The 27,723-nt window shown below is 36.7% G+C and overlaps 1 protein-coding gene across 2 annotated transcripts in view; it reads left to right on the forward strand.

Annotated features, from left to right (window-relative positions):
• PLCB1 (phospholipase C beta 1) overlaps positions 1-27,723 on the forward strand; it is a 680,752-nt gene that overhangs the window by 586,462 nt on the left and 66,567 nt on the right. Inside the window, exons 27-31 of one of the 2 annotated variants that reach the window (XM_074317199.1) lie at positions 13,403-13,479; positions 13,587-13,676; positions 14,110-14,167; positions 15,150-15,236; positions 25,628-25,745. In XM_074317199.1, coding sequence (XP_074173300.1) covers positions 13,403-13,479; positions 13,587-13,676; positions 14,110-14,167; positions 15,150-15,236; positions 25,628-25,726 — 411 coding nt within the window. In that variant the 3' untranslated portion in view covers positions 25,727-25,745. The remainder of the gene's footprint in view (positions 1-13,402; positions 13,480-13,586; positions 13,677-14,109; positions 14,168-15,149; positions 15,237-25,627; positions 25,746-27,723) is intronic. The other variant, XM_074317198.1, reaches the window with a different exon arrangement.

Raw genomic sequence — 27,723 nt, forward strand, 5'->3', positions numbered from 1 at the left:
AGAGTGCACAAGGGTTTTCTTTTCTTCACATCCTCTCCAACACTTGTTTTTTGATTTATTGATGATAGTCATTCTGACAGACGTGAAGTGGTATCTCATTGTGGATTTAATTTGCATTTCTCTGGTGATTAATGATGTTGAGTATTTTGTCATGTCTATTCTGTATGTCCTCTTTGGAGAAATGTCTATTCTGGTCCTGTATCCATTTGTTAATTGGATTTTTTTTTTTGTGTGTGTGTGTGTGTGTGTGTGTTGAATTGTATGAGTTCTTTATAAATTTTGGATATTAACCCCTTATCAGATATATCATTGGCAAACATCTTCTCCCATTCAGTAGTATGAATATCTTTTTCTTTGCTGTGCAAAAAACTTTTAGTTTGATATAGTCCCTTTTGTTCATCTTTCCCTTGCCCAAGGATATATATATATGTTGGAGAATTTACTGCCTGTGTTTTCTTCTAGAAGTTTTGTGGTTTCGGGTCTTACATTTAAGTCTTTAATCTATTTTGAGTTTATTCTTGTATGTGGAGTAAGAAGGTGGTCCAATTTTTCTTTTCTTTCTCCTTTTATGCATGTATCTGTCCAGTTTTCCCAGCACCATTTATTGAATAGACTGTTTACCCCATTGTATATTCTTGCCTCCTTTGTCATAGAATAGATAACCATATAGGCATGGGTTTATTTCTAGGCTTTCTGTTCTGTTCCATTGACTATGTGTCTGTTTTTATGCCAAAACCATGCTGTTTTGAGTACTATGGCCTTGTAGTATAGTTTAATATTAGGTAGCGTGATGCCTCAAACTTTGTTCTTCCTCAAGGTTGCTTTAACTCTTTAGGGTCTTTTCTGGTTCCATATACATTTTAAGATTATTTGTCTAGTGTTTTGAAAAATGTCACTGGTATTTGCATTGAATCTATAGATTGTTTTGGGTAGTATGGACATTTTAACTACTTGTATATTAATTATTCCTATTCATGAGCGTGGTATGTGCTTCCATTTATTTGTAGCTTCTTCAATTTCTCTCTTCAGTCATCTATAATTTTCCAAGTACAGGTCTTTTACCTCCTTGGTAAAATTTATTCCTAGGTATTTTATTTTGATGCAATTGTAAATGGGATTTTTTTTTTTTAAATTCCTCTTTCTGATAATTCATTGTTGGTGTATTAAAATGCAACCAATTTCTAAATATTGATGTTGCATCCTGCTACTTTACTGAATTCATTTATCAGTTCTAATAGTTTTTTGATGGAATTTTTGGGGTTCTTTCATCATACCTGCTTTATTTCACGTACCATGAAATTTACTCATTTAAAGTGCATATTTCAGTGGCCTTTAAGTTGTGGATTTGGGTTTCAGATAAAGCCGCAATGTCTTTGAATACACATGTGTGGGCCTTTGTTAAGAAGTCAAATGCCCAAATGCCTTGGATTTAGAACCAAACAAAGTTTATTTTATGGCAATCTGGGAACATCCACAATTTACACTACATGCCTTTAACTAACATATATATCAGAACTTTCCATCAACTATATTTGTAATAACCAGAAATTATTCTGCTAGGAATTCTTTTGACTGAAAGGCACACAGAAATGTCAGTTCTATCTTTGGTTGGAGTTCTGATTTATGAATAGGACTTTTAGGCTAAATTAGACAAATGGAAATGTAATTAAAAATAAAGTAGGCCCCAAGTAAAAAAGGAGAATTTGGGTGATGAAGAAAATTAAACAAAAGGTATTTCATCTCCCAAAATTGCTTTGGGAATTAAATACAAATGTGTTTTGGTTAAGGATAGTACATTTCAAATGCAAACACCCACAGTTCAAGGTTCTAGAGAGAAGCCATATTGATAAACTCCCTGCTAAATGTTCATTAAATATTAATATTTGCAAAATGTTGATAGACACTGGAGATAAAGATGAAGAGGATATCATCACCACACACTCAGGGAGCATATATTATAAACAGTTATATTACCCTGTGATACATGAAATAATAAAGGTATCAATAAATTGATATGAAAACAGTTGTGAGAACAATTTGCCTAAATGGATAAACTGATAAACACCAAGAGAATATTTTTGATGTAATTATTTATATTATTGTGGAAGGTATAAATGCACACCAAGTAACATAGACTCTGTAGCTTCAAAGATTTTTGTGTACTTGTCCAAAAAGAATCTTCATCCTTAAAGCTCTACAGCCAAATAGCTCTGCAGCCTGGTTGCTCCAAGTGTGGCCCCCATCACATGGGAGCTTATTAAACATTCAGAGTCTCAGGACCCACCCTGACATGCTAAATCACAATTTGCATTCTAATAGGAGTTTCAGGTCACTTGTTACATGTTCAAATTGAAGAAGAACTCTTTTAAAGCCTATGGATCTTTATCATTGTTCAAAATGTAGTTTTGAATAAGCTTAAAATTCCTTCTAGTTGAAATGGGAAATACATCGTGCTCTCCACTATTGACAGCTTGATTATTAAGCTGGATGGGTATCTAACGGTGTCAAAGGCACAGGTCCTATGGAATTCCCACCTATATTCACAATAGAAGAAAATGGTTTCTTTCAGGTAGAGGTGAGTAAAAATAAAGATGTAAGTTCCCTGACCCCATTCAAGTTCTAGCACCCCCTGACATTTCTCCATAGGTATCATGAGACTCTCTGGACTCCAGCTAAGGACCCCTATTCCAGGGAAGACCTTCAGGGTTGGAGAATCAGCTCTAACTTGTTTACCTGTTTTCATTAACTGCCATAGGTGGATCCTGAGTTTTGCCAATACCATTAAGGTTAGGTTATACTTTTAAAATGAGTTTAGTAAGTGAAGGAAATTCTTAGAGGAGCTCCGCTGAGGGTTCTTGATCATTCTCAGTAATTAGCCCTTGCAAGACATTCAAGGCTAAATACCCTCAGCCTAGAGAGAAGGGATTTTTTGGTGATGTCCATCAGGTTGCTCCTCAGTTTCATCTATGTTTCGCCCTCTATTTGGTCTTTTTCCTCCTTCTTACTGGCTCCAAGAAAACATTTCCTCATTTTCTCTCACAGGTGCCACACTCTTTATCCTTTGCAGAGGCTTGTTTTGTTTAGCTTTGCTTGGCTTCCTACCTTTACTCCTTTCTCATGTTTTAAGTCTCCCACATGTTCTAATCTCCTTCATTTCTGCCTTCCTTCACATTGATTTTAATGTCTCATAACCAACGTTAGTACCCATCCTCCCGAGTTCCCCAAGTCTCTGCCAATCCCAGTGTTTCATCGTGAAAGCTCTGGATGAATACTGATCAGCTGTGAAGAGATGGCCCATCATGATATGAGTGGTGATGAGTGTGGGTCTCCTGTGAAATGTCATCATTTCTGGCCTGTGCTTCTCCACTGAATAGCTAGTTATGTGACCACTCTGAACTTCAGTTTTCTCATTTGTCCAGTGGAGATAAGAATTATCGTCACCAAAAAAAAAAAAAAAAAAAGTCCTTATTTCATTGAACTGTAAGAAGGAATAATGGATAATGTACACAAAACATTCTTTTTACTATAAGCCTTCTTTTTTACAATATATGAATTGGCTAGGAGATCTTGAGTTCATATATAAATGTGCATTGCAATTTTTGACAACCTGCTACAGTCTGAGGGAGCTCATCATTCTTCCTTTTGATGGTTCTTGTCAGCGCCATTGGCTGTTGCTGCCTGTATAGGAGTCAACCTTGGATTTTCTCCCTTTTATGGTCACCCGGCTGAAGCATGTGCCAGCGGTAATTGTAGTGTCAGGAAGTATCTCTACTGTCCTTGTGGTACTGTTCTCTGTCTTCCTCCAATAGTCTGTCTTTTTTTCCTGATAAATAAATGATTTAGTTTGACAAAAAAAAAAAAAAAGGAAAACTGGCTTTACATTCTTCACCATCCAAGACATGACAAATAAAAGAATTTAGTAGAGAAATAAGGAATATAATAATTGTCGAAATGTGTTCTTGTCAGTTTTCCTAATCATCCTTAGGTAGCCCTAATGGAGTCAATGTTATTCTCCGTGTGTGTGTGTGGTTAGAAGTGGTATTGATCTTAAATTCTATTGCTTTAATTAGCTGCAAAAATAAGCATATTTTCATGTGTGTACTGGCTATTTGTATTCCTTTTTTCCACAAACTGCATATTCACATCCGTTGCCTATTTTTCTGTTGGATTGTGTGCTATTCTTTGGATCCATAGAATTCATACTATATCTCTTCATTTATTATTTTAAGATGTTGGACCAGTTAGAGAGTATAAAGTTTGCTAACATAATCATTCACTCACCCAAAGTTAGTGAAGATTTACTGCAGTTCTCATCCTGGGGGTGGGATTCCATGTGGACCATGCCTAAATGTGGTCCCTGCCCTCAGGGGTTAGAGCACAGTTTGTGAAGTCAGCCCTTCTTTATGTTGGCTTTGTTGCATAACAAACATCCTAAAACTTACTGGCTTAAAACAACAACCATTTAGTTAGCTCATGATTCTGTGTGTGGCAATTTGAGCTTGATTTTAACTGGATGATTCTTACAGTCTTGGCTGGGCTCATTCATGTGTCTTTGGTTCAGCTGTCAGTCACCTACGGGGTCGGCTTCTGGAGGTCAGCTGAGTCAACACAGATGACTGATCTACATCTCTCATCATCCAGGTGGCTAGCCTGGGCTGGTTCATATGGAAGTTGGAAAGCCATCCAATTGACAGGAAGTGGAAGGGGACAAGCTCTCTTAAGAGATCTTGTTTTTTCCTCCTTCTGTGACCAAACCAAGTAAAATGACTTGACCAGATTCAAGATATAAGGAAATAGACTCTATTTTTTGATGAGGGGAGCTGCAAGTCATGTTTCAAAGAGCATGGATACAGAGAGCAGTGGAGAATTATATATATATATATATTCAGGATGGAATGCAATAAGTCCTGTAATTCCAGAGGGCACAAACTAAATTATCAGACTTACGGATTCTATTTTGGAACTTTCCTTTCAGCAGAATATTTTGTGTTCCCTAAGCATCTTTAAGTTGACACAAGTCATAACTATTATTTACTTTGTTTTTGGGGATGGTTCTGTTCACTGCTCTTTTTTTTTCACCTTTAATCTTACCTAAACAGTCACCAATTAGCACATTAAAATATATTAAAATTTATATTTTGCACATATACAAAAGAAAAACCAAAGCTGAAAAGTATGTTGCTTTAAACTGAAATCCCTACTTATTATTTTAAAAGGTCTGAGAGTTGAATCACCTCTGTATTCTATAATTTAATTGAAACCAGCATGTTAAGGGAAACTTAACAAGAATTCTTGTACAGACTTTTTATTTTAGAAATTAGAATACAAACACTCAAGAGGTGAACTACTCTAGCTAAAGTTATATAACTAAAAATGAAGTCATGTCTCCTTACCCTAAATCCTGTGCAAATTGTCCTTTGTTAAAGAATGATGACTATGTTCTAGGCACTGTGTTAAGTTCCCCTGGATTGTTTTATTGAACTTCACATCTGTGTAGAGTTTGAACAACAACAAAAAAAGTATATACATATATATACATATATACATATATACATATATATGTATATGTATGTATATATATAGTAAGTGAAACTTCCTTTATCATGAAAGTCATTTTTATCATTAAAATAAATATTTCATAGCCATAAACCCTTACTTTTTTATTATTTCACAGTAGTTTAAACCATCACTGAATTCTAAAAACACTTATAACCATAGAATAATATAATTTTACAATTTATCAAAGAAACTTTATAGATAATTTAGATGTTATATTTTACTAGTGAGGAAACAAGGCCCAGAGATGAGACAGCAAAGCTCCAAGTATCATCTAGGCTGATAAACTAGAGAGAACAATGAGAACGCTTTTATCAAATTTCTTGAATTTCTTTTTAGCTTGAAGATATTTCCAGTTGATAGGTTCACGAAAGAGTACCCAAAAATATCCAAATCAAGGGTGTGTGTTACACTGATCCATTTACATTTTCCAGAAAGCTAAAAAGCTGACATTTACCTCAGCATAATTTAAAAGTGGAAATTTTAAATGTTGTACATTCACTGGGCCGATGTATTGACCTTGACTAGGAGTCTTAGTCAGATTTTGACTTTCATTTATTTCTTTGCCCAGCAAGAACAACAAAAAAGGAAAATTCCAAGGACCCTCTAAATATTTAGTTTCAAAGAGGAAGCTATACATTTTATTTAGCTATGGAAATTTAAAAAGCATAATTTTATAAGAGAATATCTCAGGGAACGATCAAAATGGTTGCCCTTTTGATCTAAGCATTTCTCCTCCTGCTAAAAAGAGAAGGGAGTTAGTGCATAATGTCAGCTCCACGTGCACAGGGCCTGTCTGTCAGCTCACCACAGCTGGATCATCCACACTAACTCAGTATCTACTACTGCATAGGTGCTCAGTGAATATTGGTTGGTGAATGAATACTTCTCAATTCAAATGGCCAGGATACACCCCAGTATAAACCTCCACCTTGTTTATAAACTGTCAGTAATGTGCTTAGTCTACAGATCATTACTTGGTTTAGAAGCGTCATAAATTAATTCTTTGGAGAAGAAAAATAATTTACAGTGAAAACTCAAGAGTGGGCGGTTTGACTAGCAAACAAGAAAGAGATGTCTTCTCTAGATATTAGCTGTAGTGGAAGGAAGATGTGTGTGTCTGAAGTGTGAACATTCTATACTTGAATTTTTGCCCATTTTCCAATAATCCTTCTTAGAAGAGACTCCAAAGATACCAAATTCTGTCCACATATTTTTTTTTATCCATTTTCAGCTAGAGTCTAGAAATTATTCTCTTCCATGGAAATCATTCTCTCTCCAGCAAATGACTAAATCAAGTGAAATTGAGCATGTATTTGAGAACAAACATGAAATTATATTCCCCGGGGGCTTTTCTTTTTCACTCCTTAAAAGGTTTGGAACATTTATCTACGAGAGTAGTCATGAGTGGTAAACAAATAAGCAAAATTATTGAAATGTGTCTACCCTCGGACCAGAAAAAAATCATACTAAAACTTAAATTTAAATGTTGTTTACTGCATTTCAGTTTACCACATAAGCTCACGGTTTATTTCCTAGAAATTCTAAACTCATCTTTTCTTCTTTTCTATCTTCAGTGAATTTGGTGGCTAATACATGGTTGATAGATAGGGTCTTTGAGTACAGTCTATCTTTTAATAAATAGACCAAAAGTGAGTGTACTCTTATGTTAGTTAAAAAGCATTTCTATTATTGTGTAGAAAATTCCTCTTCTGGGTCCTATTTTCACATTTCAAGCACAGAACTCAGAGGTTCCTATTTGGAGGTTAAACAGTAAAATTTTTAATTTTTATTTATTTTATTTTTTGGTCAGGATTCTCTTGGTTGCAAGCGACGAAAACTCATGTTAGACTAACTTAGACAAGAAGAGTATATACTACAAAAATACACATGGAGGATCACCTAAAAAAGAATTGACTCCAAGAAGGAAAACATAGAGAGAGATGGAGCCAGAAACAACACTCCAACTCTCTCTCTCTCTCTCTCTCTCTCTCTCCCCTATTTCTTTCTCTGTCTGTCTCTTCCCTTTCTTCCCTTCTCCTCATTCTCCTCCTTCTTCTCCTTCTCTCTTGTTCTCTGTTCTTCCCTCTCTTCTTTTCAGTCAGTTTATCTCTCTCTCTCCACATTAGTGTTATTCTTCTGCAAAGCAGCAGATAGGCTTCTGCTTATCAGAAAATGTAGGCACTGACCCCTTGTAAGTTATATTTCTTTCTTCAGTGACATGTTGGAAAAATCTTGGGGAAAGCCTTGTTAGGGTCATATGATTGCCAAGCTTGCTACCTTAAACCAATTACCTATGGCCAAAGTCAGGGTATGACTGGTCCAACTTGGATCAATGCCTCCCCTGGACCAATTACCTTGGCCAAAAGATGGGAGTAAATAACACAGCAACTCCCATGGGAACCACATTGGACACACAGTGATTTCTCAGAAAGCAGAGAATGTTCTTCCTGGAGAAGTAGTGCTGGGTAGAGAAAACCATAGATGAACACAATTCTTTCTTTTTTAAGGGTAGGAAAGAGATCAATTATTGATTCATATATATAATCCCATTGTCAATTTAATGTGAGTCTGACAATAAGGGCATATTATTAACAACGTCATTAATCATTGTCTTCCCTGGACTTTAAGTAGAGAATGTTTAAATGAAAATAGTACATGTTGTAAGGGCAGAGTTACAGTAAAAGTGATGGTCTTTCGAAAATATCTGGAAAGGTAGAATGTTATAGAGAGGGGTCTGTTGTACGAGAGAGTAGGGGAGACCAAGGGGAGCTGAGCACAACTAAAGGACATGTACATATGTGTCCTATTAAACACAAAGATGTTGTCCTTTTTGAACACATATTCTTCAGGATTCTAAGGAAACAGTATTTTTATTAGTTGCAGGCAAAAACCACATTTAACAAAATATGCCTGGATTTCACAATAAGGCATTTTTTCCCAAGGGAAAAAACTTAGCTTCTTAATTCCCAAAATTATATAGTTTTGAAAGTATTTCCAATAAGACAGCCCACAACTTGGACACGATGCTCCATAGCTATCACCAAGGTCAGGGGCAGTGTGGTTTTAAAATTGAAAAGACTTCATTCACATTTTTTGAATCTACTGCATGTAGACCCTGGGGTTCCAAAAAATTATTAAGAGATTGCAGTAGTGGCATCCTTTTTGGAAGCAATAACAAAGTATGTACACACAAAGGTAATTATTGACAAGTATAAGTGATATCTTATAGAAAAAGCCAATAAAGGTGCCAAGGTCTAGTGTTATCTGGGTCATCAAAGGGGACAATCATCAAAGGCTGGTTTGGAAGGGAGAGGGTCATGGACAAGGGGAAATCTTGGCTGATACCCTTTCATCAGAAGGGGTTACAGTAGCACAATCCAACGGAACTTTCTGCAATCATGGAAATGTTTTATATTTGCACTGTCTCCCATTCAGATGGAAATATCATCAAGGTAGAAAAGTAACATGACAGAAAGTATAGAAGCAGGGGTGTGCCTGGACAATTCTGAGAGCTAAATACTGCCTAGTCTATTGGGTATGTTGAATGATAATCAGGAAAGAAAATTTAGAGCTGGAGCATAACATATTTGCTGATAGAGAGCCAGTTAAAGATTGAGTACATACAAAAGGGAAGAATATTTGGGATGGAGTAGAAAGACTCAGGAGAGACTGAGGGCAGGAAGGGAATACTTATCCATACTGGACTTAATGAAAATCTACACCAGAGCGCTGTTAACACAAAACCGTAAGATACATGGTGACAGGAGAAATTTAGAAATCTCCATGACTCATTAGTTGGGGAAAGAACCCAGGAGAGAAATAAAAGATAATGTCCAATTTGGAAGTGAATGATGATATTTGGTGGGAAAATACATTGACTTGTCTTCTGTGAAAGACAATCCTAAACTTGCTTGTAACCATCCTCACCTAGAGTTATTCAAAGGCAGTTGGTGATGCTGAAATGAATTGAAACCTCTAAAAGAGTCAAAGAATGTAATTGCTGGAGATACTATAAATTAAGGAAAGTGTTCTGTATAGAGTGATTGACAACTGGCATGCTGTCAAGAAGAGAAAGTTAAGATTCCCAAACTGTGGACCAAGTCACCCTGAGGCACCATGTTGAACTCTCAGGGGAACGGTGGGATATTTTACATTTTTGAAGGAAACAGAGCAACATCTGTTGGACACTGTGCAAAGTACTACTGTAAAGTTGTTTGGACCTAATTATTTAATAAATAAATGGAACTGTTCCTTTATTTCTTTTAGCCTAAGGGTGCCATGAAAAAAACTACTCAAATTCTAAGGGTACTGTGAACTAAGAAATTTTTAAAAAATATTTGGAGTAATAAAAGTTACGTACTGAGAAATGACCAATAAGTTTATTAATGAGAAAGTTTCTGTGATCTTAAAGCAAAATCAGGTGAATTCCAGAAGTGAGATGGTAGGCTTCAAGGATACGGGGATGGAACATTGCATCTTTGGAAGCAGCAGTTAGTCTTCCATTTTAGGGATAGAAATTAAAGGAAGGTCAAAGATGGAACAAAAGTTCAGGGTTCTGGGAGGATAAGGAAAAGAAAGAATGTGTTTTTGTGCAAAGGGAATGTGTCCAGTGCAGAAGAAAGTTTGAGAGCACAAAATCAAATGGTGGATGAGTCCCTGCCACAGGTGGGAGAAAACAGGATGGAAAACAAAGGCAAGAACCTTTCTCTTGGAAGGAAGGGTAAGGAAACCAAGTTAAGAACTTTCAATGTGGTCTATTAAGACTTGCCTGTGTGTTTTCCCTCTCAGCTTTCACAACCGCCCCAAGAGAGAAATATTATCCTTGTGTCACAAGTGAGGAAGCTGGGTTTGAAGTAATGGAGAGAATGCAGAGAAAGTCCCAAAGATCTTTTGAGGCAGAGAACAGGGAAATTAAGAGGGTGTCTTAGTCAGTTCAGGCTGCTATGACAAATTACCATAGACCGAGTGGCTTAAACAACAGACGATTATTTCTCACAGTTTTGAAAGCTGAAAGATTAAGACACCTGCAAATTTGAGGTGTATGGAAGGCCACTTCCTGGTTCATAGATGGCTGTCTTCTCACCGCATCTTCACATGGCTGAAGCGGCTAGATGCTATCTGGGGTTCCTTTTATAAGGGCACTAATCCCATTTATGAGGGTTCCACCTTTATGACCTAATCACCTCTGAAAGGCCCCACCTCCTAATACTATTACACTGGGGATGGGATTTCACTATATGAGTTGGGGGCAGTGGGGGACACAGACATTCAGTCCATAGCAGAGAGCTTCTTCTAAAGCGTCTCCATCTTCTGCAATAATCTAGACAGCCCTTCTCAAACTATAACATGCGTAAATGTCTCCTGGGAATCTTGTTAAAATGTAGATTTTGATTTCAAGTTGACCTGGGATAGGGCCTGAGAATTTGCATTTCTAATGGGATCCCTGGCAATGCTGATGTGGCTGGTCCATGGACCACACTTTGAACAGCAAGATCTAGAAAGTCAGGTCATCAGCTCAAAGTTTCTAGGGTAGGGCCTGGTATTTAGTAGGTGCTTGATAAATATTTGTTGGTTTGAGGCTCACTTGAATAGTTTAGACAAAGCTGTGTGTTCTGGGAGCAACAGAAGAGGGAACTAGTTCTGAGAAGAGTAAAGAACAAGTGTAGAGGGTCTGTGGGAGGGGCAAATAGGAAAGCCAGGGGATGCAGGAGACAGGGAACTTCTGGGGAACCTTGAGAGCGTGTGGTCCTGGCAATTGTGTGGGGGCTAAAACCAAATCAAAATAAAAGTCAGAATTGAGTGAGTAGAAGGGCTGTGAGATCTCCAGCTCAAAGGCTTTATTGACTGGATATCGATGCTGCTTGGATGAGGGCAAGAGGTGGTAGGAAAGCAATAAATGTGAGCAGGTGCTGGCCTAATCAAGAAAATGAGAAAATGCTCTGACATCAGAAGAATGATAGAGATGATGACAGGGAAACAGAAGTATAATGCCATTGAATTCAAAGCATTGCTGGGAGATTTAACAATGGTCAGTAGAATGAAAACAGGCCCATTGAACCCGCCCCCCAATTCTAGCCGAGTATCCAAATCATCTGTGGAGATTTTTAAAATACTGATTTCCAGGCCCTGCCCCTAGACATTTAGAGTCCATAGGCCTAAGGACAGACCCTGGAATCTGTATTTTTAAAAAGTTGCCCAGAAGTATTTTGATGTTGTAGCCAAGGTTGGGGATCCCTGGATAATGCTCTGTAACTCCTTGGGGTGAATGGGAGAGAAGAAAGTTCCCCTAGAGAAGGAAAGATGCTGAGTGAACACCCTCAGCTGAAATAGAGGCATTGAGGGAATCCGTGAGGAAATTACCAGAGTCTGCACACCAATTTAACACCCAGACAGCCTGATAAATGTCACTACTGCACCGTAATATTTCATGATTTCTGTAATTGTGGCAGTCATGATCAGCAATCTCTTGAATGATCAAATAAGTTTTCTGCTGGCCCAGCCCCAGTTAATATTGTTCGGATTTAATCTACTTCACAGGCAAATGCATCAAATTTCATGTTCATGTTAAGTTAATGTGGATTCGTTATTGGATTCCTGTAAGAGAATTTCTCCCTTGACTTTTATTCTCTTAGTTAAGAAAGAGGTTTTTAAAAAAATAATAATAATAATTTCTATAGTCATAATAAAAAGACAGCATGGGAAAGCAGTAAGGGCCACAAGTCTGATTTATTTGGGTTGGTACCCAGCTCTCTCACTTACTACCTCTGTCGCCCTAATCCAGGCACTGGAGCCCCATGTTTCAGTGTCTTCCTATGTAAAACGAAGGTGATAGCCAACCTCACAGGGCAACTCTTAGAACTGAGTAAGGTAATTCATTTAAAAATCTTCAAATTGTCCCCAGCGTATATAAATTGTCAATGAAAATTTGCTGGCATTATTATTGTATTGCCTGTCACTGTTGTAGCTCTAGGTGATATAAAACTACTCAACTCACCCTGCCATATCTGAGAATGTCCATCTCTGGGAAACAGTGGTGGGCCTTTTACAAGCCCACACCATCTATTCGGTGTTTAGTAAGAAGGGCTGAGTCCAGTGGCTACTGCTGCCTCTACAATTGCAGCAGGTTGTGCACGTCTGTTCTTCATATGGAATAAAGAAAGAGAAGGGTTTATAAGAAAATAGATGCATGGCAATAAAATAATTGCTTTCCTGGTGATGCATTAAAACTTAAGTGGTAGCACAGAAGAGAATTTCTGATGTCCTTTGGAAGTTACCCACACCAGGACGTAAACATTGATTTCTAAGATGTGTAACTCATATCATCCATGAAGCAATTAAACAGTAAATGATAGCTGGAAAGGAAGAATTATAATTCACAGTTAATTATGACTTACGTTTGTGTCATACTCATTTTAAGCTTCACAGTACTTCCCAAAGATAAAGGCATCGATAATCTCATTTACAACCAGGAAAACAGAGGTTCAAAAATGTAGGTCCCTTGACCAAAAGCATACTTTTAATACTTCATAGAGTGAAGATTGCATCCTGGGTCCACACTGTTGGTTGTCTTTGCACTGAGCCAACCTGCAGTAACCAGCACAGTAATCTAAGGAATCCTCCTTAATCAAAAAGAGATTAGAAGAATCTCCTATTAAAACCTAGATAATATGATGGTTTTAAATTATGTCCTCAGTGCCTATGTTAGGTGTCTGGCAATTCTAACTATTGTTAAACATCAGTGACAGATTTTCTAACTACAGATACTGTTGTTTGGAGGAGCAGAGGGAGAGGGTGCTTTGTTTGTCATCATGTAAAACAGCAAACTGGTATTTTCTTCCCCCAGCTTATTCAAAAGTTGACGGATGTTGCTGAAGAATGTCAGAACAATCAGTTAAAGAAGCTCAAAGAAATCTGTGAGAAGTAAGCCTCTGTTCTCTTTACAGTGGACTTGTAAACATAAATGTACTAAACACAAACTGCCATTTGATTTGCCTTTTTTTCCCCTTTTACTTCCATTTTGACTTCAGAGAGAAGAAGGAATTAAAGAAGAAAATGGATAAGAAGAGGCAGGAGAAGATAACAGAAGCTAAATCCAAAGACAAAAGCCAGATGGAAGAGTAAGGAGAAAGCACCCCTTCTCCCCCACCTTTTACCTGGGGTTTATTTTATTCTGTATCTTTCTTAACCATAAAGACCCATCTGTGAAATTTCTCCTCTAATTAACCTTTCATAAGATCCCTTTTGTAAGGTTTTTAACACAGAACTCAAAGAACAGTGCAAAAAAGACCTTTGAGATAAAGACTGAGTAAAGAGCATCCCTTAGGAAAAGGCTAAATATTCACTTCTATTGTCAGGCAGCCTTCCCAGTATTTGGTGGAAACAGCTTCGCTCTTGGGGGAACCTGGCCTTTGTCCAGACCTGCTGCATTGTACCTTCCTTGCAGCAGTAATAAGACTGTAGAGTTCTGTAAACTGTCATCTAGGAACCTGAGATTATTGTGTTTGTTGATGCCAGATTAGTTCTAATGATCTATTTGTTATTTGCTTTTAGGGAAAAGACAGAGATGATCCGTTCATACATCCAAGAGGTGGTGCAGTACATCAAGAGGGTATGTCGGTTGTTAAAAAACAAAAATTCAACAGAGTTTAAAGGTCTAATTCATTTTATTCAGTGATTCATGAACTGGGCAGCATCTCATGTAGTAAATAGAAAGTTGCTCTGAGGAGTTGAACGAAGTGGAAGGTTTTTGTAAGCAGAAAGAGGGTGGGACAAGGGAGTTGATTATTACAGGCAAGGTTACCTTCCCTTAGGGGATGGCAGGGGATTTTATCAGGCAGATTATCTCACTAATGTTGAAGGTGGAAATTCCAGACTGCTTGGTTTAAAATTCCATTTGTAACAGAGGCTGCAACTGCAATTAGGTTAGGTATTAAGTCTTGGTGGGATTTAGCAAAAGTGACTCCATTTTGGGCCTGTTATTTCTTTTTAACACAGTTAATCCCTCTCACCTTCACAAACCATGTGTGAACGTTTGGCAAACACAGTGTGAGCCTCTGGAGGGAAATGCCTTGTCTTCTTGTATCTGTTTATCACCGGCACCAAGCAAAGCGGCTTCACAGAGCAGGCACTCCTTAATTAATGTTTCTGCAAGTGTAATTGCAAACTTGTATATGAAAAGGCTCATTTAAACATAGACATCAAGAATCATTTCCACAGTCAGGAGCGCAGAAATATGATGTCAATGGGAGATTCCCCAAAAGAACTCTTAGTTGTTATCAATGGTAGAGAAGATGACAACCTCCAAAGGCCATTGTATTTTTTATTTTCATAAATTTTTAAAAAGTGTTATTATGGAAATTTTCAAAATTAATAAAAATGTAAGAGTAGTGTAATCCATTGATCACACCACCCTCACTCCTGTGTAGCCATCACACGGCTCCAACCCTGACCAATCTCCTATACCTGTAAGGGCAGTTCTTGACCAGGGTATGAAATAATTAAATGTACGTCTGAACAGCTTTCAGTTTTTTTCTGAAAACATTCACTTGAATGTTTAGATAAAAATGACGTTCTTTGTAACTATCTTACAGTTAGAAGAGGCACAAAGTAAGCGGCAAGAAAAACTTGTAGAGAAACACAAGGAGATACGCCAACAGATCCTGGACGAAAAGCCCAAGGTAAACTGAACTGAATAATAACACACAGTAATTTCATCTTCTTTCCATTCAATTAGAATAAGACTTCCCTAGTTCATGTACCTTGCACACAATCTCAGATCACTTCCCGCATGTGAAACTCATGTATCTTTTTCAATGATAGTAAAAAATCTTTATAGCCATACTCAGTAAGCTTTTGTCTTCAACTGGTGAGGTTTACAAATTGCAAATACACAGAACCCAACTCCAGAGGTTTGGTTTTATTTGGTCTGGGGTGTGGTTCAGGCATAACTATTTTTGAAAGCAACGTGGTTCCTCTCCCCTGCCAAGATAGGGAGAATTAGGGAAATTAGCTCAGCCTCTTCAGCTTTAAGATGCAATATTGTAATGGCAGACTCTGTCCAGCAGAGGGTGTCCTGTATCAATATCACCCTGGTTTCTACCTAACAGAATATTCTCATAAACCAGATAAAAACAAAGAATTTTCTCCTATAATAATAGTTCATTGGGGCTCCACTTTAAAATTACCTGTGCTTATTGTTTGGTCCAAATCAATGTTTAATGAATATTAACTTTAAACGAACTGAACATAAATAAAATACTTTTAAATTAGCAAACAGCATCTCAGCTTTTAGATGATTCCATCCATTTTGATTCATGAAGTAATATTTTTCTCTTGTGAAAAATGTGCTTTTCAGTTTTCCTGTCCTTCAATCTTCAGTTTAAAATATCTACTGTAAAAGGTACTGCTGTTCCATAAGAGTATTTTTTAAACTTATAAAGCTCTAAAGTATTTGTTTTGTTTCATTATATAGTCCACTCATTAATTTATTTCTTATAGATTTCTTGTGGCTAATTCTAAATATATATTTGGGGTTATTTATGCTCTTCTCCTTTCACATTTATTAGCTAAGACATTTATTTCATATTTTTGACTCCTAAAGTTTTAAGCTTGGCAATATAAATTCACAAGCAGTAATGAAAACCCAAGAATTATTAACTACTTAAATATGCTTTTGTTTTTCATATAAATATACAATTTAAATATTCTTAGTTACCCTCTCAGGTTTATTATCATTATAATGTAAAGTAGAATAATTACATTGTTATGTAAAGTAGAATAAATTTTAACATAATTTTAGAAATTGCTCTGCTTTCCATTTAGGATTGATCCTTTAAAAATGCTCAAATACTTGGAATAAAAGATCCAGGTTTGACTAAAATTTAAGAAACACCTTAACAATAGTCAATCACAGGTGATATATTCAAATACATACCTTTTCAATCCATGCTGTCTGAATTCAAGTTTATCATTACTTTGTACACTGACATAATATACTTAGCTTATGGTTGATATCTCACTCGTCAGTTTTTGTATTTCTAAGAAATCTCTCTTGGGAAATGTTATTCCCACAGAGTTTCATTTTGCTTTGTTTTGTTTTGGTCCAAAAATGTCAACGACTTTACTCATTGATAAAATACAATCACAAATATGTTTTAATTCTACAACTCTCAATGTAAATAATCCTACAAAGATTTTATGTTACTGGTCTGGGTCATCATGATTAAAATCAACTTTACATCTCTTAAATTTCTTCATTGGATATAACCAAACATTAGAACTTATAACTGTTGGACAATTTATCAGTCAGGATGCATTCAGCAGCAACTTTACAGAAAGCTCAATTAAAATTGTCTTAAACAATAATTAAATTTAGTAGGTCACAATACTAGAAGTTCAGAGATATTGCAGTTTGTCGAATGGTTATGTTAGTGGCTCAATGACTTCATCAAGAACACAGGTATTTTAAGAAATTCCACCATACCATCTCAGTTTTTTCCTTTTCATCCCCAGGCTGTAAACCCCTAGTCACAAGATGGCTGCCATAGCTCCATGCATCGCAATCCTAAATGAAATTATTCAAAGGCAGAAAAAGGAATGTCTTTACCTTATAACCCTTTATAAGATTGAGAAACACCTTACTAAATCTCCCGAATAAGCTTCCCCTTGTTGGCTAGAATTGTGTCATATGCCCATTCCTAAACCAGTCATGTACATGAGAGTGTACTTTTCACGATTGGCTTAGAGTAATTAAGACTCATTCAAAAGGGTGGAGGGAGTCCAGTTCTCCTCAATTCCATGGTCATCAGGTACCTGAACTAAACTGTCTTCTTAGCAAAGAAATAGAGGTGAGATAGCAGTTGGATAGGTAATAAATGGTGTGTGCTATCATATTTATAGCAATTTGTCGTATCGTTTTTGGCCCCTTCAAAAGAAATCTGAAGTTTATCTATGAATTTTTAGTAGTTCTATTGCCTTCATTTTTTTTCTTTAAATAACAACCACTATGATTTCTCTTTGCTTTTCATCCATGAGTTTCTTATGATCCTCTTATTGTGTCTGGATTTGAAGTTTGCCCTTAAAGATTGTTGGTTCTATGTCAAACTATTTATTGAGAGGTGTTCTTCAGGGCTTAGAAATATTGTGCTTTCGAACCATGACTTTAATAATAAAATAAGAAATCATTACTATTAATATTGTAGGACACAATGGCTAATCAAGGGAAATGACCATGACAAGACAGAGCAATAATAAATAGTGGAGTAAAACAATAAGATCAAGGGTAGGTCTTGTGGAGAAAGATCAAAGCACAGGACAGCAAATGTAGGCAAATAGCAGTCAGACACAGTCTTAGATTGTTAGGTTTGGACCAGAAATAGAACAGCACTAGCTTTGAAATAATCCATCTTCACATTCAGTGTTGGAATGGCCTTTGAACATGGCATAGATGTGAGGGAAATCAACAAAAGTAGAAACATAATAGAAAGAGGAGCAACTCAAGGACTTGAAACTGACCAACAGTATCTATAAAAGAGGTTAACTGCATTAGCTCAATTCAGTCAGTAAGACGTGAAGGCAAAGTGATTTTATGGCGTCTAGAAATTTATGGATTCTACCATCACTGAATGTTGGGCAAGGAAACTGTGTTGACACTCTAGTAGGTAATATTAAAGATAGTTGCAACCTTCTTACAAAGACGAAAACATGCCAAATTTTGCCAGATGTTACAAAAGGGAATAGCGTTCTTCCTTCAAGCATTTTCTAAGTGAGGTGAGTAATTTTCTAACTAGAAACCAATAATGGCTAATCTTTCGCTTCCAGCAAAAATACACACTACGTGGTGTCATATTTCTTCCCATTTGTCAGTATTCTTCACAATATTGTCAAATAAATCATTTACTTCCACTTCAACCACTTATTCTAACTAATGTAATAATGTATTCTATGTTCCTAACCTCCTCCTAAACAGGTAAGAAACTCTTTTTACATTCCTATTTTCTCCTACTATTTTGAATTGTTCTGAACCCCAATCACAATCTGTATAATTTTCCAAGCCTTTGGTAACCAAACCACTAAATTTAAAAGTTAACAAAAAAGTTTTTTAAAAATAAAATTTTAACAAGAGAAATTTGAAAAGCCAATTGTTGCAAAACAACAGTTCTAATGTGGCAAGAAGTTTTGGCTTGATTTAGAGCGAGGTGCATATGAAGATTAATTCAAAGTAACTTTTATTCCACCATGCACTTGTGATATGGAAGGATCAATTCAAGTTCCCCAAATTTTTACCATCCTGCAACAGAACAGTCATAGGACAATGTGCCTTAATCAAAACCGGGTTAAAAATCCATTTCATTTCCACATGGACCAACAACTTCCATCCCGCTGGTTCATGTTTGGTAGCGATCCAAATTTGGCCAGCCACAATGTGAAATTTATTTTAGAATGTCCCACTTTGTGACACGCTCCTGGACTTTTTCATATGTAGTGTCCGTTTTTTTTCCCCAATAAAAAAGTCAATGAGTGTATTCTTTATATGTGTAATTTTTGAGGATATTGTGGAAAATGAAAGTAAGGATCCCTACAGGCAATTTATACAGTAGATAAATATTTGGCCCTCAATTGGACATGAAATTACATTGTGCATTCCTGTCCATAAGTTCCATTGAAATTTATTAAGTTACAAATTCTCTTAAAAGAGAATATTCAGCTCCTTTTCAGTAGAGTTCTAAATTCTGGAGAAGTATTCAGCTGCGTGTTTCCTGGCAGTGAAATATTGGATTCAGTCCCTGAGAGTATACTGTTTTCAGCTCTGTTCAAGGTGTGTCTTTTTATGAAATCTCCAGCTGCAGAGTTCTTAAGACGGATGCAGTCTTTCAAGTCAGTGACATAATTGGTTTCCTTGGGATTTCCATACCTGGGTTTGCCAAAGTCAATAGGAAAGGGTTTATGTGTATAAGAGGTGTGAGAAACAATTCCAGAATCCAACTGTGAGTGGAGAGAAACCATACCTTTTGTGGTGGTGCTAGACTCTGAATTGATTCATTATAAAGAGGACATTCTGCCTTTTCCCTAAATATTTCAAAGGGATTTAACATGTTGAAATATCGTTAATCAGGAGTTGCCCTGAATCTGCTGTGAATATTCCAATGCATATTGATCACTTTGCAGCTATAGGCTCTCATTACAAGAAGAATCATCTTTTGAGGGGACTTTTAATGAACTGTCTGCGTAACCTCATAAAACAGTCGATAAATGTATAATTTGCATTTTCTCTGACACTTAATTTGTCTTTGTTGCTTCTTAGAATGGAGGTGTTCTGTTTTAATTTAGCTCATCAGCAAGAGAGAATTCCAGGAACCTTTAGGGCATTTTAATTTATAATCAAAGAACATTTCATCATGTTGGTTCTTTTTTTTTTTTTCTTTTTTTTCCCTCCACCAGGGGAATATAGCGTGATTTTCCTCATTTCCCCTCTGACATCTTTGTAACAGCGAGAGTGACTCATCTCTCTGGGTGAGGTTAGTCGTGTCAGACCTACCACTGGGCCCTGAGAACCCCAAATGCTGCTATTTCAGTTGTGCCTTCCCAGTGTTCAGGGAGAAAAGAGACTAACTTGGGCATTTAATGTAAAATCTTCTTTCCTACCTGATTAATTTGTGCTACCTCTAATCCTTTGCTACTTGCGGGGGAAATGCAGATTCTCCTTGCCAGCACCCATTGGACCTTCTCATAGAAGCCAGACGACAGAGTGTAAACTCATTGCCTATTGACTACCTTTTGCTCATTGTCAAGTCCTGGTCGACCCACCCAGTGGGTTTTTTGTTTGTTTGTTTCTGCATAAAAAATTTCCTTTTCATTTTTATCAATGCAAAGAATTGCCTTTGAAGAATATATCTAGTTCTTCATTATTTTTTTGAAGGTAAAAACTTAGACGTATTTACTCTCCTGGGCAAAACTAGAACTTTAGAAGAGTTTTAACTCCATTTGTCTCTCTCAATTTATTTTTGAAATTTGTTTTCATTCTACAGACTTCTATACCCATAAGACATGATTATTCTGTTATATAGTCAATATTCATTTAGATTTATACATATTCACAAACTTCGTTACTGCATTCTTGTGTCTCAGACTGTTCATTTGGGATCATTATCTTTAACATCCTTTAGAAGTTCCTTTTATACAGTCTACTGATGGTAAAGTTTTTGGAGTTTTTGTTTCCATTTTTGTCTAAAATTATATTTATTTTACTTTCAGTCTATAATGATACTTTCAATGGGTATGGAATTTTAGGTTGGCAGTCATTTTTTATCATTGAAGATAACATTCCACTGTCCACTGACTTCTCTTCTTGTTGAAAAGTTAACTGTTAATCTTAATTATTTTGATGATAACTTGTATTTCCTCCCCCTTTGCATGCAGTTAGGATTTTTTTCTTACATTTTATATTATTTTTCAATGTGTTTAAATATGTGTTTGAGGTGACTGTATGGATAACTTTCATCAGTTGTGAAAAAATTCTCAGCTATCATTGTCCGCAAAATAGCTTCCATCATATTTTCTAATAATTTCCTTTCATCACATTATTTACATATAAAATGACCTTCTTATTTCATCTTCCCTGTCCTTTAACTCTTTTCAATCTTTTTTTCTATCTGTGCTACCCTTTGGACAATTTTTTTCTGACCCTTTTTCTAATTTTTTATTTATACCACTATTCAACTCATTCACTGAATTTTTAATTTTGGCTTTTGTATTTTATTTAATTTCCAGAAGTTCTATTTGGTTTATTTTCTAATCTATAATTTGTATGCCTTCCTTATTGTAGAGAAGGTTTCCTATGAGATTCCTTATCTTAGGCATGCCACAGGCTTTGAGTATTGGCCTCACCCTACAAGGCTATCAAAAATGAATTCAAAATTTTCAGCATTTGTAAAGGCCTCTCAGGACAAAAGCAGCTTTCCTACTTGTTACCTGTCTAGGTTTGATGTCCCTGTAGTTTCAACTTTATCATTCTTTAAATTTTTGTGATTCTTAGGTTCTTTAAAGAAGATAGTTTGAATATCCAATCCAGATTTTTTATTTGTTTTCAATAGAAAGGATGGTTCAAATACCTTAACCAGCCATTATCGGTAATAGAAAGTTCTTACATAATGTTTCTAAAGTGTTTCAATTAGTTAACATCTATGTCAATCAGGTTCAACTACAAGAGCAGAACCAATGAGAGAGAGAGAGAGAGAGAGAGAGAGAGAGAGAGAGAGAGAGAGAGGTATTCAGGGAATTGGCTCATTCAATTGTGGGGGCTGGCTGTGCAATTTCCACATGGCTGCCTCCCCATCTAATGCTGATCCTAGCAGGCAAGCAGTCTGCAAGGGACAATCATGAGCAGGCTTGGTGACTAGAATAATCTGCAGAAGCTGAGATTCTTTGAAACAGAATTGAGCACACACACACACACACACACACACACACGTGGCCTAGGAGTCAGAACAACTAAATACTCAAGGGGAAGGGGAAGTGATTACAGGCTCAGCTGCGGCTTCACCCCATTAAGACAAGTCAACAGATCAGCAATAGTATGTGTGTTACACAATGGCTGCCCCCTCCCTCATCAGCCCTCTAACTCTTGAAAAAGTCTCCCTTTAACCCACCCTAACGGAAACATATAGAAAAGAAACTCTGGGAAATGTGGTTCAGCCTTGCCAAGTTGGCACATTACAAAACCATTGTACTACTCTTTAAAAATTGGAAATGTTCTTATTTAAAGAAACATTTCATTTCTCTTGGAAATTAGATTATATAATTACAGTGAGCCAACATGGAAACAAACCTCTAGAGCTGAGAAGTGTCTGCCCTTTAGGCTTCCATGGCATTCTCAAGGCTGATTTATGGGTTTCTATTATCTACTCGCCCCTGTAAGGCAAGTAAGTTTGAGATTTAAAAATTGGAACTGAGATTCTCATGCCATTGATTCCTTCCCCTTTTTTCTACCCCATTAACTTTTTTCTCTTCTCTTGTCCTTATTTTTCTTTCCTAAGGATGAGAAAATGTGAGAGTATGGTGATGGATGTATTGAATGGAGGGAAAGGGATCCAAAGAGAACACTCACCACCTGCTAGAATAGGGTATATATGTGTTGATGGGGTTTACAGTCTTCCCAGCAAGAGCTGAGGTTAACATAAGGAATAAGATGAGATCCCATTGACTTTCATCTTCCTACCTACCATAAACAAAAAAAGTCCACACAACCATTAATGGCCCACAAAACCTTTGGGCTTAGTGCCTGTCATTGTGCATAATTTATATGAATTTCTCCAATAGTAATTAGATGTTTTATTCCTAATGTATCTCTAGTTTGTTTTTAAAGCCCTTCTTTGGTATGACCAGGATAATGAAATAGTCAAACACACATACCCTAAACACTTTTTAAAGCACAGAATGTAAAAGTTTAATTGATCACAGAAAACCACTACCTGATTTTACTATGGCCTTCAACATTTTAAGGGGAAGGGTGGCCAAACTCATATTTACCTGTAGAATATCCAAAGAGGAAGTGGATTAGGTGGTTTGCAATATTTGATGAAGCTGTATGTGCACACTAGACAAAAGGCTATTGCAGAAGGGTAAATGCAGGGCCACTGGGCTGAAAAAAACAATGCTGGAGAAAGTTTCAGTTCAAAATAGAAAAAAAAACTGTTTCAAAGAGCAAGAGTCACATTCTCTATTGTCCATGTATTGTGCCTAAGGCCAAATTAAAGTGACAAATCTACCACTTGGAGTCTTCCTTATACATTTTCTGTCAACAAAAATCAATTAACGTAAGTCTTCTACATTTATTATAATCATTTGCTGAGGATAGTCTTTGAATTTAACAAAGAGGTATTTGAATTTGTAGCTGACACCAGGCTCAAATAATATTTTCATATTTCCAAGTCTTATCAGTAGAGGTGGTTTTAGGTTTTGCTAATGAATGATCTATGATAGAAGAGTAAACACTTCATGATATTTGTGATAGTTTGGATGGATTCTTCACTACAGACCATCTGTGACCATCACACATACTTGTATACATTCACACACTCACACACAAACAACTTTACACAATGGGAGGAAAGCTTAGCATGTTTAATCATTTTGCCCAGCTAATTATGCTAGTATATGGAAATTCATGTCTAAGAGAGTAGCCAGCAGCATGTACATGTTTCGATGACATATAAATAAGAGGAAATATATTGTATTCTAGCTTTGGTTTTTCTCTCTTTTCATTTTCTTAAAACCTGACACGTTATTTTTTTTTCATTTTTATAAATTAAATTTATTAAGGTGACATTGGTTAATAAAATTATATAGGTTTCAAGTGTATAATTCTATAATACATCATTCAAGTGTATAATTCTATAACACATCATCTATACATTGCATTGTGTGTTCACAACCCAAAGTCAAATCTCCTTTCATCACCATATATTTGACCCCCTTTAACTTTTTCTACCTTCCCCCCACCCCCTTATCCTTTGGTAACCACTAAACTCTTGTCTGTGTCTATGAGTTTTTGCTTGTTTGTTTGTTTTGTTCATTTGTTGCTTTCAGTTTTATGTCCCACATATGAGTGAAATCATATGGTTCTCACCATTTTCTGACTTATTTTGCTTAGCATGATCATCTCAAGATCCATTCATGTTGTTGCAAATGGTAGCATTTCATCTTTTCTTATAGCGGAGTAATATATACATTTTTAAAATAGTTCTTAAGTCTGGGAAAATACGTAATGAGCTGATGCAATTCTTAAATTTATTATTGGGTCTTTGTTTCAGATGGAACCAAAAACCTCTAGGGCTTGCAAAGTATTATAAAGCACTTAAGACATCTTTATAATTGTTAAGGTACCAGCTGCACCACAGCCAACGCTACTTTATCTCTCATCTGAATTTCTAAATAGCTTCCTACTGGTCTTCCTGCTTCCACATGTTCCCACTCACAATCTATTCCCAATATGACAGCCAGAGTCATCCTTTTAGAACATGAATCAGGTTGCTCGTCTGTTCAAAACCCTTCCATGGCACCCATTTCTCTCAGAATAAGTTTACAATGTCCAACATAATCTGACCCCACTTTGTTGTATCCCCTCTTTGTTTCTTCATTGACCTACTCTCTGCTCAGGGCATGCTGGGCTCCTTGCCGGGCCCCAACAAGCCAGGCCATCCCATCTTGTGCTGTTGTAAGGACTATTTCTTCTGCCCAGAATGACCATCTCCCAGGTATCTGCTTGAGCAACTCCCCCTGTCTTTCACATCTTTGCTCAAATCTGTTTTCTCAAAGAAGCCTTCAGTGACCACTTTATTTAAATTTGCAACACCCACCACCCCCACCACCACTCTGCCATCACCGGCACCTCCTCTCCCTTTTCTTTTGCTCTACTTTCTGTTGTTCAAAGCATGTATTACTTTCTCTTTTTAGGTCATTTACTTCTTTTTTAAGTGTGTCATTCAATGTTGGCCCCTCCCATTAGAATGTAAGCTCCATGAAGGCAGCGGCTTTGACTATTTCACTCAATGAAGTTCTTGAGCTCTAGGCACCTGAGAACAATGCCTGGCACATAGTTGGTGCTCAATACATAGTTTTGAATGAATGCCTTATGTAGAGGACTAATGAAATTAATTTTGTGTATTAAAAAATATAGTTCTCTCTCTTTGAAAGAGAAAAGTATATCCATTAAGCCCAGACTCATCAGGCTGAATTGTTCAATAGTTATCCATAATTCAATAAAATCTTTTCTCAGGTTTCTTGACAGTACTGGGATTTTTTGGAGAATTTCTCAAAAGTAATAGTTGTGATCATGTTTAACAACTAATTCCTGCAGAGGGTAGGGAAGAACCAAGGAGAATTTAATTGCCAGTTCCATTGCATTTGTGGTAGGAAGTGTTGGAATAGATTTTTAAAAGTTGGAGGTTTTAAATCTCCATTCTAGAAGGCACTCCAAGATAGTTCCCAGACAAATAATTTGAAACAATAAATGACTTAGAAATCAATTTCAATATCACAAAAATGACAGCCTCCCTTTTTTTCCACACAGGGGGACGGTTCCTCCTCATTCTTGTCGGAAACTTGCCATGAGGATCCCTCTGTTTCCCCCAACTTTACTCCCCCCAACCCTCAAGCTCTCAAGTGGTGACCACCATCCTTCCGGCCAGGTAGGACTGGATGGGAGGGGTCGCTTTTGAGAGAAGGGTGGCATGTGGCCATTTTGTTTATAGGCATCATGGACTTGCTCCTTTGTTCTTCACCCTTGCTTTCTCTACATTCCCATCTTTTTCCTGCTGTAGTTCCCAGACACACTCATGATACTCTCCTCATCTTTACCCACCTTCCTCTGGCATTTATTTCTTCATCATTGTTCTCTCTCTTCCTGACATAAATTCCATTCTTCCATATTGTCTTCTTCCCATTTCTTCTTTTTCTTTCTCTATTTGCAAAATTGGCTTCCTTTTTTACCTTGATCTTTCGCTTTTACACTCACACTGTTTCCACTGTGAGACATTTTTTAAGTTACTACTTCTCCCAGCACTGGTTTCCTGGTCTTATTATCTTAAAATCCAATGGGATTAAATTAACTTTCAGGGGATCTTCTTGCCCCACTCCACTCAATTTACCACACCCCTCCTTTTAAAAATCTAACAAAAGTCATTGTATTCCTACATGGTATTTTGAGTTAAAGGGATATCTCAAGATTTTCTGATTCTCTACAAGCAAGTGCTCTTAAAAATACCTCACTAGTAGGGATGCTTGGGCCAGTGGCTGCTGGTTAGAGCAAATTGAAGCTGGAAAATTATAGAGGACTTTTAACTTGCTCAAGGAGACGCATTATGAAATCTATTGTACTCCTCTTGCTAATAAGAAAAACTAGCCTATGCCATTCTAATGGGTGTGCATTTCAGGGAGAAAAGAGGCATTGCAGTGATTATAAAAAAGCAAATGTCTATTCTGATGTATTGAAAATAAAGTTTTACAGTTGAGGCTTACAATGTTTTTGTCTTCAAGCACTTGCTGATCTGTGAAGCAGTCAGTTTAGAAACATGTTGAAGAATTAGTGAAAACAACTTTACTGAGAAAGTGGTGTAAGTTCTTCCTTTTCATCTATATCAGTTGCCACTCACAGTGGTGTTCAAACTCAGTGCTTTTCAAATTTTAATGAGTATGTGTATTACCTGGAGATCTTATGAAAATGCAAATCTGATTCAGGAGGTCAGCATAGGACTTGAGATCTGCATTTCTGTCTTTCTTTCTTTTTTCTTTTTTTTTTTTTTTTGAGTTTTACTGCCACATTTCCATGGACCACATTTGTTGAGCAGGAATCTAATACATTCCTATATTCTTGCTGGAAGGAGAAGCTTTATGCTGCCATCATGGTATTTTATTGTATTTTAATTTATTTGGCCTAATCATGAGCCTGACACTTTGATAGCATCACTTTTATTTTCCGCTTCTGACTGTGACACTAGTAAGAGAGAGGCAGAGAATGTCATTTGAGAGTAAAGCCATAGCCTGGCTATGAATTCTGTCCCTGTCTTCCCAAAGGTGAAGATCTTGTTCCCATGGTGACCTTGTGATAAAGCCCACAATGGACGTTGGGGTGGAGGAGGGGCAAGTAATATTGATTATTCCGGGAAGTCATCAGGGAGACCTTGAAAATGTCTTATTCATTTGGCTATAAATGTTTAAGCTATCTCTTAAATCAGCAATTATAAGCATCAGTAGATTTTTGTTGTTGTTCCACTTGTTACTGTCCTAGTAGTTTTGAGAGTTATTGTGAAACATTTAATATCACACGTAGAATATTAAATTCTCTCAGAGGAGGTAAATAACAGTGGAGCTCAGAACACATGACTTGGGTTTTGTTTTTCAAAACAAATGCAATAGGGAAGTAAATGTTACATTTCTGTCCTGTGTTCTATCAGGCTTGTGATAGCTGGTTCCCAACTTGGATTCCCTTCAGAATGTCAACTGAGCTTCCTGCTTAGCAAAAATATTTCATTTCAAAAGTGATAGATATTCCCACAATACCTGGACATTAAAAAAATCTTTAATCACACACTTAGTTTGGTCCCTTTAGCTTCCCAAATATACAAGGCAACATAAAAATAAACCAATTTCACGCTTTCTATGGAAAAA

The sequence above is a fragment of the Rhinolophus sinicus genome, linkage group LG13 (assembly GCF_036562045.2).
Source record: "Rhinolophus sinicus isolate RSC01 linkage group LG13, ASM3656204v1, whole genome shotgun sequence".
Taxonomy (NCBI): Eukaryota; Metazoa; Chordata; class Mammalia; order Chiroptera; family Rhinolophidae; genus Rhinolophus; species Rhinolophus sinicus.